At 32.3% G+C, this 13,995-nt stretch overlaps 1 protein-coding gene across 1 annotated transcript; it reads left to right on the top strand.

The window, feature by feature from the left end:
* The first annotated feature begins 193 nt into the window (after nt 1-193).
* LOC126743998 (heat shock factor protein-like) lies at nt 194-6,536 on the top strand. The gene is made up of 3 exons (XM_050451304.1): nt 194-813; nt 1,075-1,548; nt 5,635-6,536. The coding sequence occupies exons 1-3, from the start codon at nt 360-362 to the stop codon at nt 6,279-6,281; spliced, it is 1,575 nt and encodes a 524-aa protein (XP_050307261.1). The 5' UTR covers nt 194-359; the 3' UTR covers nt 6,282-6,536.
* Nucleotides 6,537-13,995: the final 7,459 nt, after the last annotated feature.

Genomic DNA, 13,995 nt, shown 5'->3' with positions numbered 1-13,995 from the left:
TCAGTTATTATTAATTTTGCGCTATTTTATAACATAAACAATGTTACAGACAATTCAATTTCTTTTAAGAATCTCTCATTTAACTTTTACGTAACAATAACAGCATCCAAGGAAACAAAGTTGGATGAAACGCGCGCATAAATTTGGCAACGTCGGTTTCCCGCGCCCTGTAAATCAATGTCAAACCGGGAACAAACTGTCAAAGTAAACGTCAAACATACGAATGAGAAAAACAACACTAAAAAAAAAGGCAATTTGAATAAATAGCAAATACAATAGATCGATTAATAATAATAATAATAACAATAATAATAAACAAGTGCAACTATTTTATTGCGTGAAGAGTCAAATGTTCCAAAATGAATAAAAATGTAAAGCCCAAAACTGAAATAGAAGATCATGCAGAGAGTTCCCCGGAATCCCTATTAAACCAATTGGAAAACCAGGATATCCCAGTTATTAATATCGTGTTAGATCCCGGTCAGGTACCGTCTAATACAAACAGCTTAAACGTACAAATTCCCTTATTCATAAAGAAAATATGGAAAATGATAAACGACCCCAGCACAGATGACATCATTAGCTGGACCGAAGATGGACAAGGGTTCGTTATACATGACCAACTAAAGTTTATATCAGAAACCCTTCCGAAGTACTTTAAGCATAACCAGATGAGTAGTTTCGTCAGACAGCTGAACTTGTATGACTTTCATAAAGTGCAAAATGTTGAGGACGAATGTCACTTTACTCAACCATTTTTTCAGAAAGATCTTCCTGAACTTTTGCCATTGATTAAAAGAAAAACTCAACCAAGTAAGTATCTTTAAATATATAAGTAATGATAAGTATTATAAGTTGATAGCATAGCATGGAGCAACAAGTAAATACTGTTGTTAATAATATTTAAATTATATATGTCTTACATTGGGGAATGTTCTCAATATTAGTGTTAAATAAACCTATTTCTAATGAATCCCCGTTATATTGTTTAATGAACATTGGTTAAGAATGATTTCTAAAGAACCTTGATATAGACTTATTCAGAGAAGAATGGTCTTTGTTTATAAATTATAGGTCGTCCAAAAGCCTCAACTTCAAGACTATCCAACAACCAACAGCAACAGAACCAACATCAAACTGATGTGCAAAAGCTCCAGACTACTCTAAAGGAAATCAAAACAAAAAGTGATACAATCTCAAATGAGATGACGAAATTGCGGCAAGAGAACGCCGCCCTATGGAGGGAAATGAACTCGTTAAGACTGAAGTACTCGAAACAGACGAAAATCATTAATAAACTGATACATTTCCTTATTGCTTATGTGCAAAAGCATCACAATGCGAGGAGTAGTAGAGGGGGAAGGACAGTGAGCACCAGCAACTCAAACAAATATCTTAAGACCGGACCTAAGATCTTGGAGCTTGATTATAGATATCGGAATAATCCTCATGAGTTTTGGTCAGAATTTGATGAACACCATGATAAGAATGGTGTTGAAAATGTGGCCTATACTGTTGTGGAACCTGGAGAAAATGTTAGTGATAATGGTAAGTCAAAGTCCAAATTTGATTTATTGTAACCATCTAGTTGACAAAGGGAAAAATAGATAACTAGAACAACAATTTACAAAATTCACAAACCTTGTAGCTGATGTAGGTGTTTGAAAATTTGAACATTGTTAAAATATATAACATAAAGTGATATAGGACTAAAACTACATACCTCAATGCTAACATGTAACATCAACTGTATAAAATGCATCTAATACAAGCAACTTCTTAACTGCAATTGTGAACCTCATTAAGTTGCCTGTTCCTGAGTGCTATTACATTTTCTATACATTAGGCAGATTGTTCCATAATGAAGATACATGCCCATGGCAAAATTTCATATATTAGGTGTGCTTTAACTAATGCAAAGTAAACACTTCTTGTCACTTGTGAGCTATTGGATTCTGATGGGTTGTCTCAATTCATATCCTGTAAACTGTGCTTGAAAGAGCTGAAGTTGCCCTCACATTGTTGGAAGAAATTTAAAAGAATTTTCCATGCTCTTCATTTTTCTTCTCTCCCTGTCATGTAGTTAAGTGCACTTCATTCCCTAAAAGAAATTAAAAAAAAACTCTTTCAGGCTCTCCAATTCTCTTTTTTCTCCCTCTGAGATGGTTAAATGCACTCAACTGCATGGGAGAATTAAAATATTCCTCCAGGCACTTGAGTGACAGCCATCACACTCTTATCTCTCTCTGTCATGTGGCCAAATGCACTCAAATTGTTGGAAGAAATTTAAAAGAATTTTCCATGCTCTCCATTTTCCTTCTCTTTCTCTCTCTCTCTCTCTGAGATGGTTAAATGCCCTCAACTGCCTGGAATAATTAAAATATTCGTCCAGGCAGTTAAGTGGTAGCCATGACTCTCTGTTTTCTCTCTGTGATGTGGTTAAGTGCACTTCATTCCCTAATAGAAATTAAAAAAAAAAACTTCCAGGCTCTCCAATTTTCTTTTTTCTCCCTCTGAGATGGTTAAATGCACTCAACTGCATGGGAGAATTAAAATACTTCTCCAGGCACTTGAGTAAGCGCCATCACTCTTTCATCTCTCTCTGTCATGTGGCTAAGTGCGCTCAATTCTTTGGAAGAAATTTTAAAAACAATTCCAGGCTCTCCAGTTCTTTATTTTCTCCTTGAAATGGTTAATTTCACTCAACTGCCTGGAATAATTAAAATATTTGTCTAAACTCTTATTTCTCTCTTTCTCTGCCATGTGGCTAAATGCGCTTAATTCTCTGAAACAAAACTTGTGTGTAAAAGGCTCTGTCTATATTATGACTGTTTTATTTATTTGAAATGTACACTACAGTAAAACCAAATGGTACAGAAAAGAAAAGAAAACAATCTGAAAAACAACCGATCAAGTAGTTATAACAATCAGTACGTATGAACTTAAAGCACAGTGGTTGTACAATACATAAATGATAAACTATTCAAAATTTAGCCACATTGGGTATTCAATAATCCCTCTCTTTTCTCTCTGTCTCTGTCAGGTGCCTAAATGCACTCAAATCCTTAGAAGGAAAAAAAATCTTCCAGCCTACTCAATTCTTTTTTTCTCTCTCTGTAATGGTTAAATGCACTCAACTGCTGCAACTGGAATAATTAAAATATTTGTACAGGCAGTTGAGTGGTAACTATCACTCTATTTTTTCTCTCTCTCTCTCTCTGTCAGGTGGTTAAATGCACTCAATTCACTGGAAGAAATCTAATCTGTCTTTTTCTGAGGTAGTTAAACGCACTCAACTGCCTGGAATAATTAAAATATTTGTACAGGCAGTTGAGTGGTAACTATTACTTTATTTTTTCTCTCTCTCTCTGTCAGGTGGTTAAATGCACTCAATTCACTGGAAGAAATCTAATCAACTGCCTGGAATAATTAAAATATTTGTACAGGCAGTTGAGTGGTAGCCATCACTCTCTTTTCTTTCTCTGTCATGTGGCCAAGTGCACTCAATTTCCTGGAAGAAATCTGTCTTTCTCTGAGATGGTTAAATGCACTCAACTGCCTGGAATAATTAAAATATTTGTACAGGCAGTTGAGTGGTAACTATTACTTTATTTTTTCTCTTTCTCTCTCTCTGTCAGGTGGTTAAATGCATTCAATTCACTGGAAGAAATCTAATCTGTCTTTTTCTGAGATGGTTAAACGCACTCAACTGCCTGGAATAATTAAAATATTTGTACAGGCAGTTGAGTGGTAGCCATCACTCTCTTTTCTTTCTCTGTCATGTGGCCAAGTGCACCCAATTTCCTGGAAGAAATCTGTGTTTCTCTGAGATGGTTAAATTTACTCAACTGTCTGGAATAATTAAAATATTTGTACAGGCAGTTGAGTGGTAGCCATCACTCTCTTTTTTTTCTCTGTCATGTGGCCAAATGCACTTAATTTCCTGGAAGAGATCTGTCTTTCTCTGAGATGGTTAAATGCACTCAACTGCCTGGAATAATTAAAATTTTTGTACAGGCACTTGAGTGGTAACTATTACTTTATTTTTTCTGTCTCTCTCTCTGTCAGGTGTTTAAATGCACTCAATTCACTGGAAGAAATCTAATCTGTCTTTTTCTGAGATGGTTAAACGCACTCAACTGCCTGGAATAATTAAAATATTTGTACAGGCAGTTGAGTGGTAGCCATCACTCTCTTTTCTTTCTCTGTCATGTGGCCAAGTGCACTCAATTTCCTGGAAGAAATCTGTCTTTCTCTGAGATGGTTAAATGCACTCAACTGCCTGGAATAATTAAAATATTTGTACAGGCAGTTGAGTGGTAACTATTACTTTATTTTTTCTCTTTCTCTCTCTGTCAGGTGGTTAAATGCATTCAATTCACTGGAAGAAATCTAATCTGTCTTTTTCTGAGATGGTTAAACGCACTCAACTGCCTGGAATAATTAAAATATTTGTACAGGCAGTTGAGTGGTAGCCATCACTCTCTTTTCTTTCTCTGTCATGTGGCCAAGTGCACCCAATTTCCTGGAAGAAATCTGTGTTTCTCTGAGATGGTTAAATTTACTCAACTGTCTGGAATAATTAAAATATTTGTACAGGCAGTTGAGTGGTAGCCATCACTCTCTTTTTTTTCTCTGTCATGTGGCCAAATGCACTTAATTTCCTGGAAGAGATCTGTCTTTCTCTGAGATGGTTAAATGCACTCAACTGCCTGGAATAATTAAAATTTTTGTACAGGCACTTGAGTGGTAACTATTACTTTATTTTTTCTGTCTCTCTCTCTGTCAGGTGTTTAAATGCACTCAATTCACTGGAAGAAATCTAATCTGTCTTTTTCTGAGATGGTTAAACGCACTCAACTGCCTGGAATAATTAAAATATTTGTACAGGCAGTTGAGTGGTAGCCATCACTCTCTTTTGTTTCTCTGTCATGTGGCCAAATGCACTTAATTTCCTGGAAGAGATCTGTCTTTCTCTGAGATGGTTAAATGCACTTAACTGCCTGGAATAATTAAAATATTTGTACAGGCAGTTGAGTGGTAACTATCACGCTATTTTTTCTCTCTCTATCTGTCAGGTGGTTAAATGCACTCAATTCACTGGAAGAAATCTAATCTGTCTTTTTCTGAGATGGTTAAACGCACTCAACTGCCTGGAATAATTAAAATATTTGTACAGGCAGTTCAGTGGTAGCCATCAGTCTCTTTTCTTTCTCTGTCATGTGGCCAAGTGCACTTAATTTCCTGGAAGAAATCTGTCTTTCTCTGAGATGGTTAAATTCACTCAACTGCCTGGAATAATTGAAATATTCGTCCAGGCAGTTGAGCTTATCTCCCTCTGTTTTGTGACCAAGTGCACTCAATTTCCTGGAAGAAATTTATTTTATAAACACTCAAAATAGTATCCACAAAATTAACTTAACATTATAGGTACTACAAAAAAATTGAAAGACTCTATGACCTGGTAAAAATCTACAACAGACAATACTACCCATCTATAATATCCATATATTCTATTTTTTATTTGTCTCCTTGGGTTGTCTTTGTTACATTGCTCAATAAGCCCTCGTTCTAAAGTTCGAAACTTGTTTATTTTCTGTTAACTGTAGACTAATAATACAAATTGTTTTGTAGAAAATCCTCAAACTCGTCAAAGTCCCTTACCGAACATGCAGGTCTCAACTGCCTTAGAAGACATTCTACCTAGCGCCAGTCAAAATCTAACCAACCAAAACCCTCAGAACCTTCCTCAGTTTGATTACTCGACCAGCATACCGTCAACAAGTAAAACGCCTTCTAACGGTGCCTTACAAAGAGCCAGAGGTCAGGAATCTTTAGGGTATCGCATCGATAATTCGAGGGTAGAACGGAACCAAATCAAAGAGCTCTTGATGAACCTCACCCCCGAGGACATGACCAACTTCTATAAATTGGTAAATGACAATTATAAGTTGCAAGAGGACGATTTGATGCACGATGCGGAGCAGGATTTGGAGGTTGTAAAAGAACCGACGGATTCGCAACCGCAGGGTGCCCAGGTTGATTTGGATAGTGTTATGGATAAAAATGACAATTTTGATAATGGCCAGTTAAGTGAGGCAGTTTGGAACGATATCATCCAGGTCCAAAGTGAACAGCCCGACGTGGTTACTTATCCGAACAATTTGAACGAGCCTAACGTTGATCCATCTACCTCTATTGGACTCGGTACGGATGAACTTTTGAATACCGACGATTTGTTGACCAATGTTTCTGTTGATCAATATTTTAGTATCGATTAGGCCAATTTTCTTAATCGATTATGCTTTTTATGTTATTGCTTTTTTTAATCATATTTTAGTTATGTCTCGATACTACTACTGCATTTTTTGTCAAACAATTCAGGTAGTCGGTTTACTTATTTATTAAATTAATTTTATGTTAAAATACAGTCAGTACAAAAACTGATTTTAGTGTTTCAATGATCGTGAACATGTTTTGTAAAATATTGTAATACATTGAGGAAATAATATATTTAATCTGTTAATTTTATTTAATGTCTTAGTTTTATTTTCAGTATGAGTTCAAGTAATTAATTTGACGAATAATAAATGTGTAATCGTCAACTTCTAAATGGTTTGTATAATTTTAACTTTCTTGATTTGTCTAAGAAATTTGACAAATCTCAATAGAAAAAGGCTTGGGGTAGACAGGGAAAATTTACTAAAGAATTTTGTACTTCGAGAGTTACTAATTTAGTTAATGTATACTCTGGTGCAATCAGGACTCATCTGACACTACTCTCCTTTGTTCTCAAGATTCGGTAATTCATTGTTAACATGATACTAACCAGTTTAAATTATCATTTTTTATAGATACAGCCTTGGACAACACTGGCCTTAAAAATGATAATTTTGCGTCCTTATTACTTTTTACTATTCAATGTTTAGGAAACAAATTACAGAAAAATTACTACGAGTAATAATTGTTTATATGGAAAAATATCATTAATAAAAAATTGATATTGTTAGTACCGGAAATCAATTTTAATATTGTAATATAATAAGTGAAAGGAGTCGTCCATGTATTCAAAAAGGTCTTGATATAGAGAACAACACGAAGTATCGATCTTAAAAAAAACCCTTTTTTGATTTATTGTAATATAAGAAAGGCTTAGATGAATTTTTATACAGTATATAGATTTCAAAGAATTTCAACTTTCAATACATACAATAAACCTAAGGCAACAAAGCCTATATACAGGAACTACTGAATCTTAATCATTAAAGGTCACTATATTGTAACTGAGATAATAACTATTGAAAATCCAATAATTTTTTTTTAAAATCATTTTTGTTTTTTTCAAAGATCCCAATTCGGCAGTATGTTGTCTTGTCTGATAACTATGAATTTCTTTTTAGGAAAGTCCTTCAAATATGGAGGTAGAAGACCATGCTCTATTTTAAAAATAAACGAAAGAAGTTGATGTAAAATGAGAAGTGATTGTAAAGATAGCTTGTACCTTAAACGAAATAAAAACCCAATCCCTTACCAATGACATACTCAAAATAATGATTTAAATTTAACCGACTATTTAATATAAATCCAAGATATTTTTTCTGTCAACAAATTCGATATTTGCATTATTTATTTTAATACTAAAATTCCTTTCTTTATCTGTTTTAGATTTTCCAATTATTATACCTCTTAATTTTAACAAATTAATTTTTAGCTTATTGACACAGTCACGGTTAAACTAACTTTAAATTCCTCATTGAGAATCGTAGAAAGGACCTTCTGTGAGTCAGAATTAAAAAAACATGAGAGAGTCATCAGCAAATTGATTGATATGCAAGGCAAACAACAGAGGAGATGGCACACATTAAACCCAAGGAAAATTGGAGGAACTTCCAATTGATGCAAATTTCTTTAATCAATTTTACTCTTCAATAGCGAAGGAGCTGACAGATAATCTAAACCCCCTAAACAAGATCCCCTATAGGTTTTACTCAACATATTTTTATCAAGGACTTCTCTTACCCTGACATGTATAAAGTTAAAAAAATTAAGACACTTATGTAGGGTTGATGGAAGTCTGCTAAGATTCTTCATAGATTAAGATTTCTCCTCTGTTGCATTTGTAATTAATGTTAGTTTTCAGAGAGGTATTTAGTGCATTTTCGAATAACCTCAAAGTATTTACAGCTCTATTTAAAGGTGGTGAACTAAATGTCTTATTTTTGCCATGTCTGCTAAGATCATAGAAAAGTTGATTAAGTAAAGAATCTTCTCAATAATGTTAATTTGGCTTTTAGGAGGGTTTAAGCACAAATAATGAAGATGCAGCCTTTATAGTAAATATTTATTTAAATTTAAATAAAAAAACTGAGTTATTAGATTAGATATTAATCACGAAAACAGCGGTTATTCATGTGTTTTATTTTGGAAAACAATGATTTTTAAAAACAATTTCTTACTGGTAAGTTGTTTGGGGTGGGTGGGGGGTGTAAGGGTAGTGTTAATGAAAAATGTTTTTATTGCATAAAATAATTGCATTAAAAGAAAAAAAATTATTTACTAAATAATTTACTCTTTCAGGTTACAAAAAATTAACTATAATTTACTCATACTCATCACTTATACACAACATGGAAAGCTTTGTATAGTTTTTATCAAATTAATCTTTTTGAATGGTATTTTTTTGAATTTCCTTAGTAAATTACCTTAATACCTAAACTACCTTTTATAAATTAAAGTTTTTTCTCTAAGACAATAATTTTTTGCAAAAACTCTATTTTTTATTAACCCTACACTTACCTCCCCCCCCCTTGATTGAGACACAAAAAGGACAATTTTAAATTGCTGATGTCTCACAAATACTTGTGGAAGAACAGATTTTGTCTATACATATTTATAATCGATACAAATTCTTAACAAACTATACCGTACATATTGAATTTTCAGTATTCTATAAGAAATCTAATGAAATGAAGATATAATTCAAGAAATTTGCAAAAAAAAATTTTCTTTGTCCAGGAATTCGTGTTGCTTTAAATGGCTGAAACAGGCTTTCGAGTATTTTTTAACCTTTTCTAGCCGCCTACTGAAAGCACTCCGATAGGATTTCAGACAAAAAAGGGACAATTTCCACTACTTACGTGATTGTCTCAGACAGTAATTTCCTGGTTTAAACTTGGACTTGTCAGCGAGATTTTCCTTTTAAAGAGTATTTTCCAGGATTCAAAAGTCGCTTTAACAGTACTTGGAATATTTCTTGACCTTATATCCAGTCCAATGAAGGGAAACTGTACAAATCAATCTTAGATAGTTCAAGAATGTTTTTCCGGGATCTGAGTCATTATAAATGCCTGGACTAAACTTTTATGTATTCTTCCCAGTTCCCTGCGAAAAAAAATGAGTGAATCTAGAAGTCTTATTCCAGGACTCTGAATCAATTTTGAAGGCCTGGAAATATTCTTTAAATATTTACAAAGTTTGCAACTCCTTTTAAATGTACTCTAGGACTGTGCTTTTAAATCTAGCCATACATGTTTGGCAGCAAATAAATGATTTTCCAGGAATCAGAGTCACTACAACTTACTGAAAGAGTCTAACAACTTATCAATAAGAAATTGTTTTTAAAAATCGTTGTTTCCCAAAATAATACGCATGAATAACAGCTGATTTCGTTTTTAATATCCAATCTAATAACATAGTTTCTTTTTAGATTTAATATAATTATATATATAAATATATATTAAAAAATATTTAATACAAAAACAATGCTATTACATTGGATTTTACAGACGAAAAACGGTGATTTTTCAAAAGAAGTTCTTACTGGTTAAATATTTGGGGTGGGTGGGGGGGCTAAGGGTTGTGTTGATGAAAAACAATATTTTTGCAGAAAATATATATTTAATATTTAATTAAGTAATACTAGTTATTTAAAATTAATATAATGTTATATATCAATAGTTAGTTTAAAAACAGTGGATTGGTGATTGGAACGCCTAACCTTGATAAATTTTATAATATATGTATATTTAAATTATTTGTATACAAGCAGGGAGCAGGGTGGGCTCAATAGAGTTTATTCCTGCTAGAATATCAACTGGGATTCCAGAAATGTTAATAGATAATAGATCGGGGAAAATTGATTTCATCAGATTTTACATTAGGAAAATATCCTTGCAAACTTAATGGAATTCTTAAGAATTTTGAAAAAAAAATGTTTTTATGGCATTTAGGGTTTTTAAAAATAATTTAAATTTTATTTAAGATTTTGAAGTATTTTAAAATTTCATTTTGCATTTTTTCGAAAATGGGAAGTTTGATTGTACATTTTTCAGTTAGAAAAAATGAAACAAATTTTTTGAAAATTGAAAAAAACTGAACTTTTTAATGTGTATTTCTTTTAAAAAATATTTCAATGATTTAAAAATATTTCCTAAAAATATTGGCAATAAAAATTGAGAAATTACTAAAGGAATCAGTGGCGGCTCGCGCCCTGTAATCTAAGGTAGGCGACATTTTATTATAACAGTACGCACACCGAGTAGCCCGAGCTCCCCCTCCCCCCGCTTTTTCGGGATTTAAAAAAAAATTGTGGTGCCACGGCCACTTTTCATTAATAATTTACTAAAATTAAGAAAAAAATAACGTTTTCGAAATCTTAACCTAAAAATAATATTTTTTTTAAATTTAGATTTCAATCAACAAAAAAAAATGCGGAAACAAAAAAAACAAAATGAAACACATCTTTACAAAGTTGTATGAATTTAAATTATGATCGTAATTTTTGTGTTATATCTATATTTCATTTAATTTCACTAAATTTTTAGATATATACACTACCTACTGTTATTGACAGATACCTACTATAAGATGCAAAGATGCAGTAAATATTTTTCTATATTATAAACAAATACAAATAAATTCATTTTTATTAACATAGATCATAGAGATCATATAATAGAGATCATAATATTCTTCTACTTAACATAGATTTTGTTTTCATTTTTGATTTTTTTATTTTTTTTTTTAGTTTTTTATTTTAGTTGTAAAACAACTAATTTTTATAAATAAGGTTTATTCTTCTGTCCTTTAAAAGTGCAAACCTACTTATTATTAAATCTGTAAAATTATCAGATCCCTGTAAAGAGCAAAAGAGTTCCTTTTCGATGGAAATTAAAGCAAGTGATGATAAGCGCTCATTACCTATTTTATTTCGGGAATATGTTTTTATGCGTTTAAGGCATGAAAAATGTCTTTCAACTGATGTACTTGTGATTGGTATTGTAGCAATAAGCGTAAAAAGTGTAAAAGTTTGGGGAAATATTTCTTTAAGACCATTATCTATAAAATGTTTTAAAATCGACTCTACATTTAATGTTGTTAGTTCTTCATCGTGAAAAATTACACTTAACTCATTAATCAGTTGCTGTTTGTCAAAAATATTTTTATAAAGGTTGGTGACACTTGTAACTAAAGAAGTTGGAAAATTTTTCTTATACTCTTGGAACTTAGAAGAATCAACCAATGCAAAATAAGTTAACTGCGATAGATCTGCAAACCGAACATCTATTTGCGTCGAAATATTATCAATAATCTCATAAAATAAAATTCGCAAAGAAGACCTTTCATCCCCTTTGATAGTGTTTGATAATTTTATTCTTTTTGATGGTGTAGGATTATCCACGCTATCTATCATATCGCCTGAAATTCTAATTTTTGCTTCTTCAAAAAATTGTTCGAAGGTTAATTCATTCCGCAAGGACTGTAGACACTCTTTTGTTAAAAATACCTGTTTTTGACAATAAGCTATATCTAAAGACTTTTTTTGCAAAATATTAAATAGTGGATCCGTAATATCAAATACATTTTTGTAAGCCGCGGTTAAAAAAGAAAATTCTAAACCTTTCATAAATCTAAGATATCCCTTTGCCCCGTTAATTGACTCGGATGATGAAGATTGATCGTCAATAATTGTTTGAAAAACTTTTTTTAAGTCATTCCATTTTGAATCTAAAAGATGAACGATTTTTGAACGTGAAGCCCATCTGGTATCTACAGCAGTCGGTATCCTTTTTCCAACTATAGAGTCCAAAATAAATGTTCGCTTTGCAGATTGATGGGAGAAGCCGGGAATTGAAGTTGCACTCGCAAAAAAAATTCGGCAATTTTTAATAGTTTTTGCTCCATTCTGTAGAACTAAGTTTAATCGGTGCGCACTGCAATGTGTAAATAAAGCTAATGGAGCATCGTTTTTAATTTTTTTTTTTGCAAACCATTTAACGAACCAGCCATTACGCTAGCGCCATCATAACATTGACCAACTAAATTTTTCTTATAATCGAAAGGACTTAAAACAGAAACAATTAATTCGTACATCGCGTCTGCCGTTCTATCTTGACTTACATCAAAAAATCCCAAAAATCTCTCTTTAATGTCACCAGATTGGTTTACATATCTGACCGAAATAGCGCATTGTGATTTTTCTAAAATGTCAGTAGTGTCATCAGCTTGTACAGAAAAAAATAATGCTTCTTTTATTTCTTTATGTATTGTCTCCAAAAGGTGTTCAGAGATACAACCTATTATATCGTTTTGGATAGTCTTAGACAAACCAGAAAAATTATTGCCTATTTTTTTTAAATGGTTTTGCATTTCGATGTTTAATTAACAAGTTAAATGTTTCACGAAAATTGCCAGTGTTAAAAGAATCGGATTTTTCATTGTGGCCTCTAAAAGATAATTGAAAAGGAATGAGCAAAAAAAAGTGACCTTTTTATTAAAATCTTGAATTCAGAGGGACGTTTTTATACTCAAATTCATCCTCAGGAATTCAATATTTTGTCGTGAGAAAATTATCAAAGTATTTCCAGTTGTTCCCGAGTTATGACCAAAAATCGCCGTTAAAAAATAAAAATCATAAAATTACAATTTGGTTTTAAAATCTACAAATTTGGTGGACATTGGATGACAAAATCGACTTTAACTCAAAAAGTTTTTGAAGTGCAACAAACGTTTATCGATGAAATTGTTCGAAAATGATTGGACTGTTTTATGTGTAATTCTTTTAAAAATAATCCAACTATTTCATAGAAATATTGGCGATAAAATTGAGTAATCGATCAAAAAATAAGCCAAAAAAAAGAGGTCCAAAAATACCTCTTCTATCCAAATCTTGAGTTCAGAGGGCCGTTTTTATACTTAAATTCATCCTTAGGAATTAGATTGGATAATATGGACAAAAAACAGTGATTTTTCAGAAGAATTTAATCAAATATTTGAGGTGTAATTAGTGAGTTTAAAAACTAGATAAATGATAAATTCCGTATCAATTTTCTTTAAATGCCGAAATTTTCTATCTTTTGTAGACAGAATAGTATATCATATACGCATTTTCTATAGTTTAATAAACATATATTTAACGATATAATAATATATGATGTGTTGCTTGGGATGTTTGTATAAGAGCCCGTAAATTTTTTAAGCCCAGACCCGTTTTCTCCTCTCAGCAACCCTGTTCATGCCACTCATTATTTGGTTACACTCTTAGGTCATTCGTATAGAGCAAATGCGTTAGTTTTGTTTACTTGCTTAAAGAATTATGACCCATGCAGATTGCAGAAGTCATACAATATACATCCCGTTTCTGCAAATAACTCTGAACCAAACTGTTAGCACAGAAGATTCACTATTAAGTCTGCACAAACTTTGATTTGCTTCAAAAGCATTAATGACTGATGAGAATAAACCATGTGTGCAAGCGTTTGAACTCGATCTGTTTCTGTGTGCTTGAATTAAGGATCTCCACTCTTACCATCATCTTATTATCGTTTGTCCCTTTAGGGTGATCATCCTTAATACGACAACGTCTTTTACTGCTGATCTACTATAGCATCACTCCGTCGCTCTTTATTGGGTAACTTGCAACTCGTTGTTTTTTGTTAGAGTCTTTGCACCATACGATCACCATACATTGATCAAACATTTTTCTTTTCAGACTTA

This window comes from Anthonomus grandis, chromosome 13, assembly GCF_022605725.1.
Source record: "Anthonomus grandis grandis chromosome 13, icAntGran1.3, whole genome shotgun sequence".
Taxonomy (NCBI): Eukaryota; Metazoa; Arthropoda; class Insecta; order Coleoptera; family Curculionidae; genus Anthonomus; species Anthonomus grandis.
Note: the sequence above shows the minus strand (reverse complement) of the source record. Positions and strands in the feature narration are given on the sequence as shown.

Excerpts from the sequence above, each read along its gene's own strand:
- LOC126743998 (XM_050451304.1), top strand. The coding sequence starts at position 360 with ATGAATAAAAATGTAAAGCCCAAAACTGAAATAGAAGATCATGCAGAG. Across the intron at positions 814-1,074 it reads TAAAAGAAAAACTCAACCAA|GTCGTCCAAAAGCCTCAACT; the intron begins GTAAGTATCTTT and ends TATAAATTATAG. Across the intron at positions 1,549-5,634 it reads AGAAAATGTTAGTGATAATG|AAAATCCTCAAACTCGTCAA; the intron begins GTAAGTCAAAGT and ends ATTGTTTTGTAG.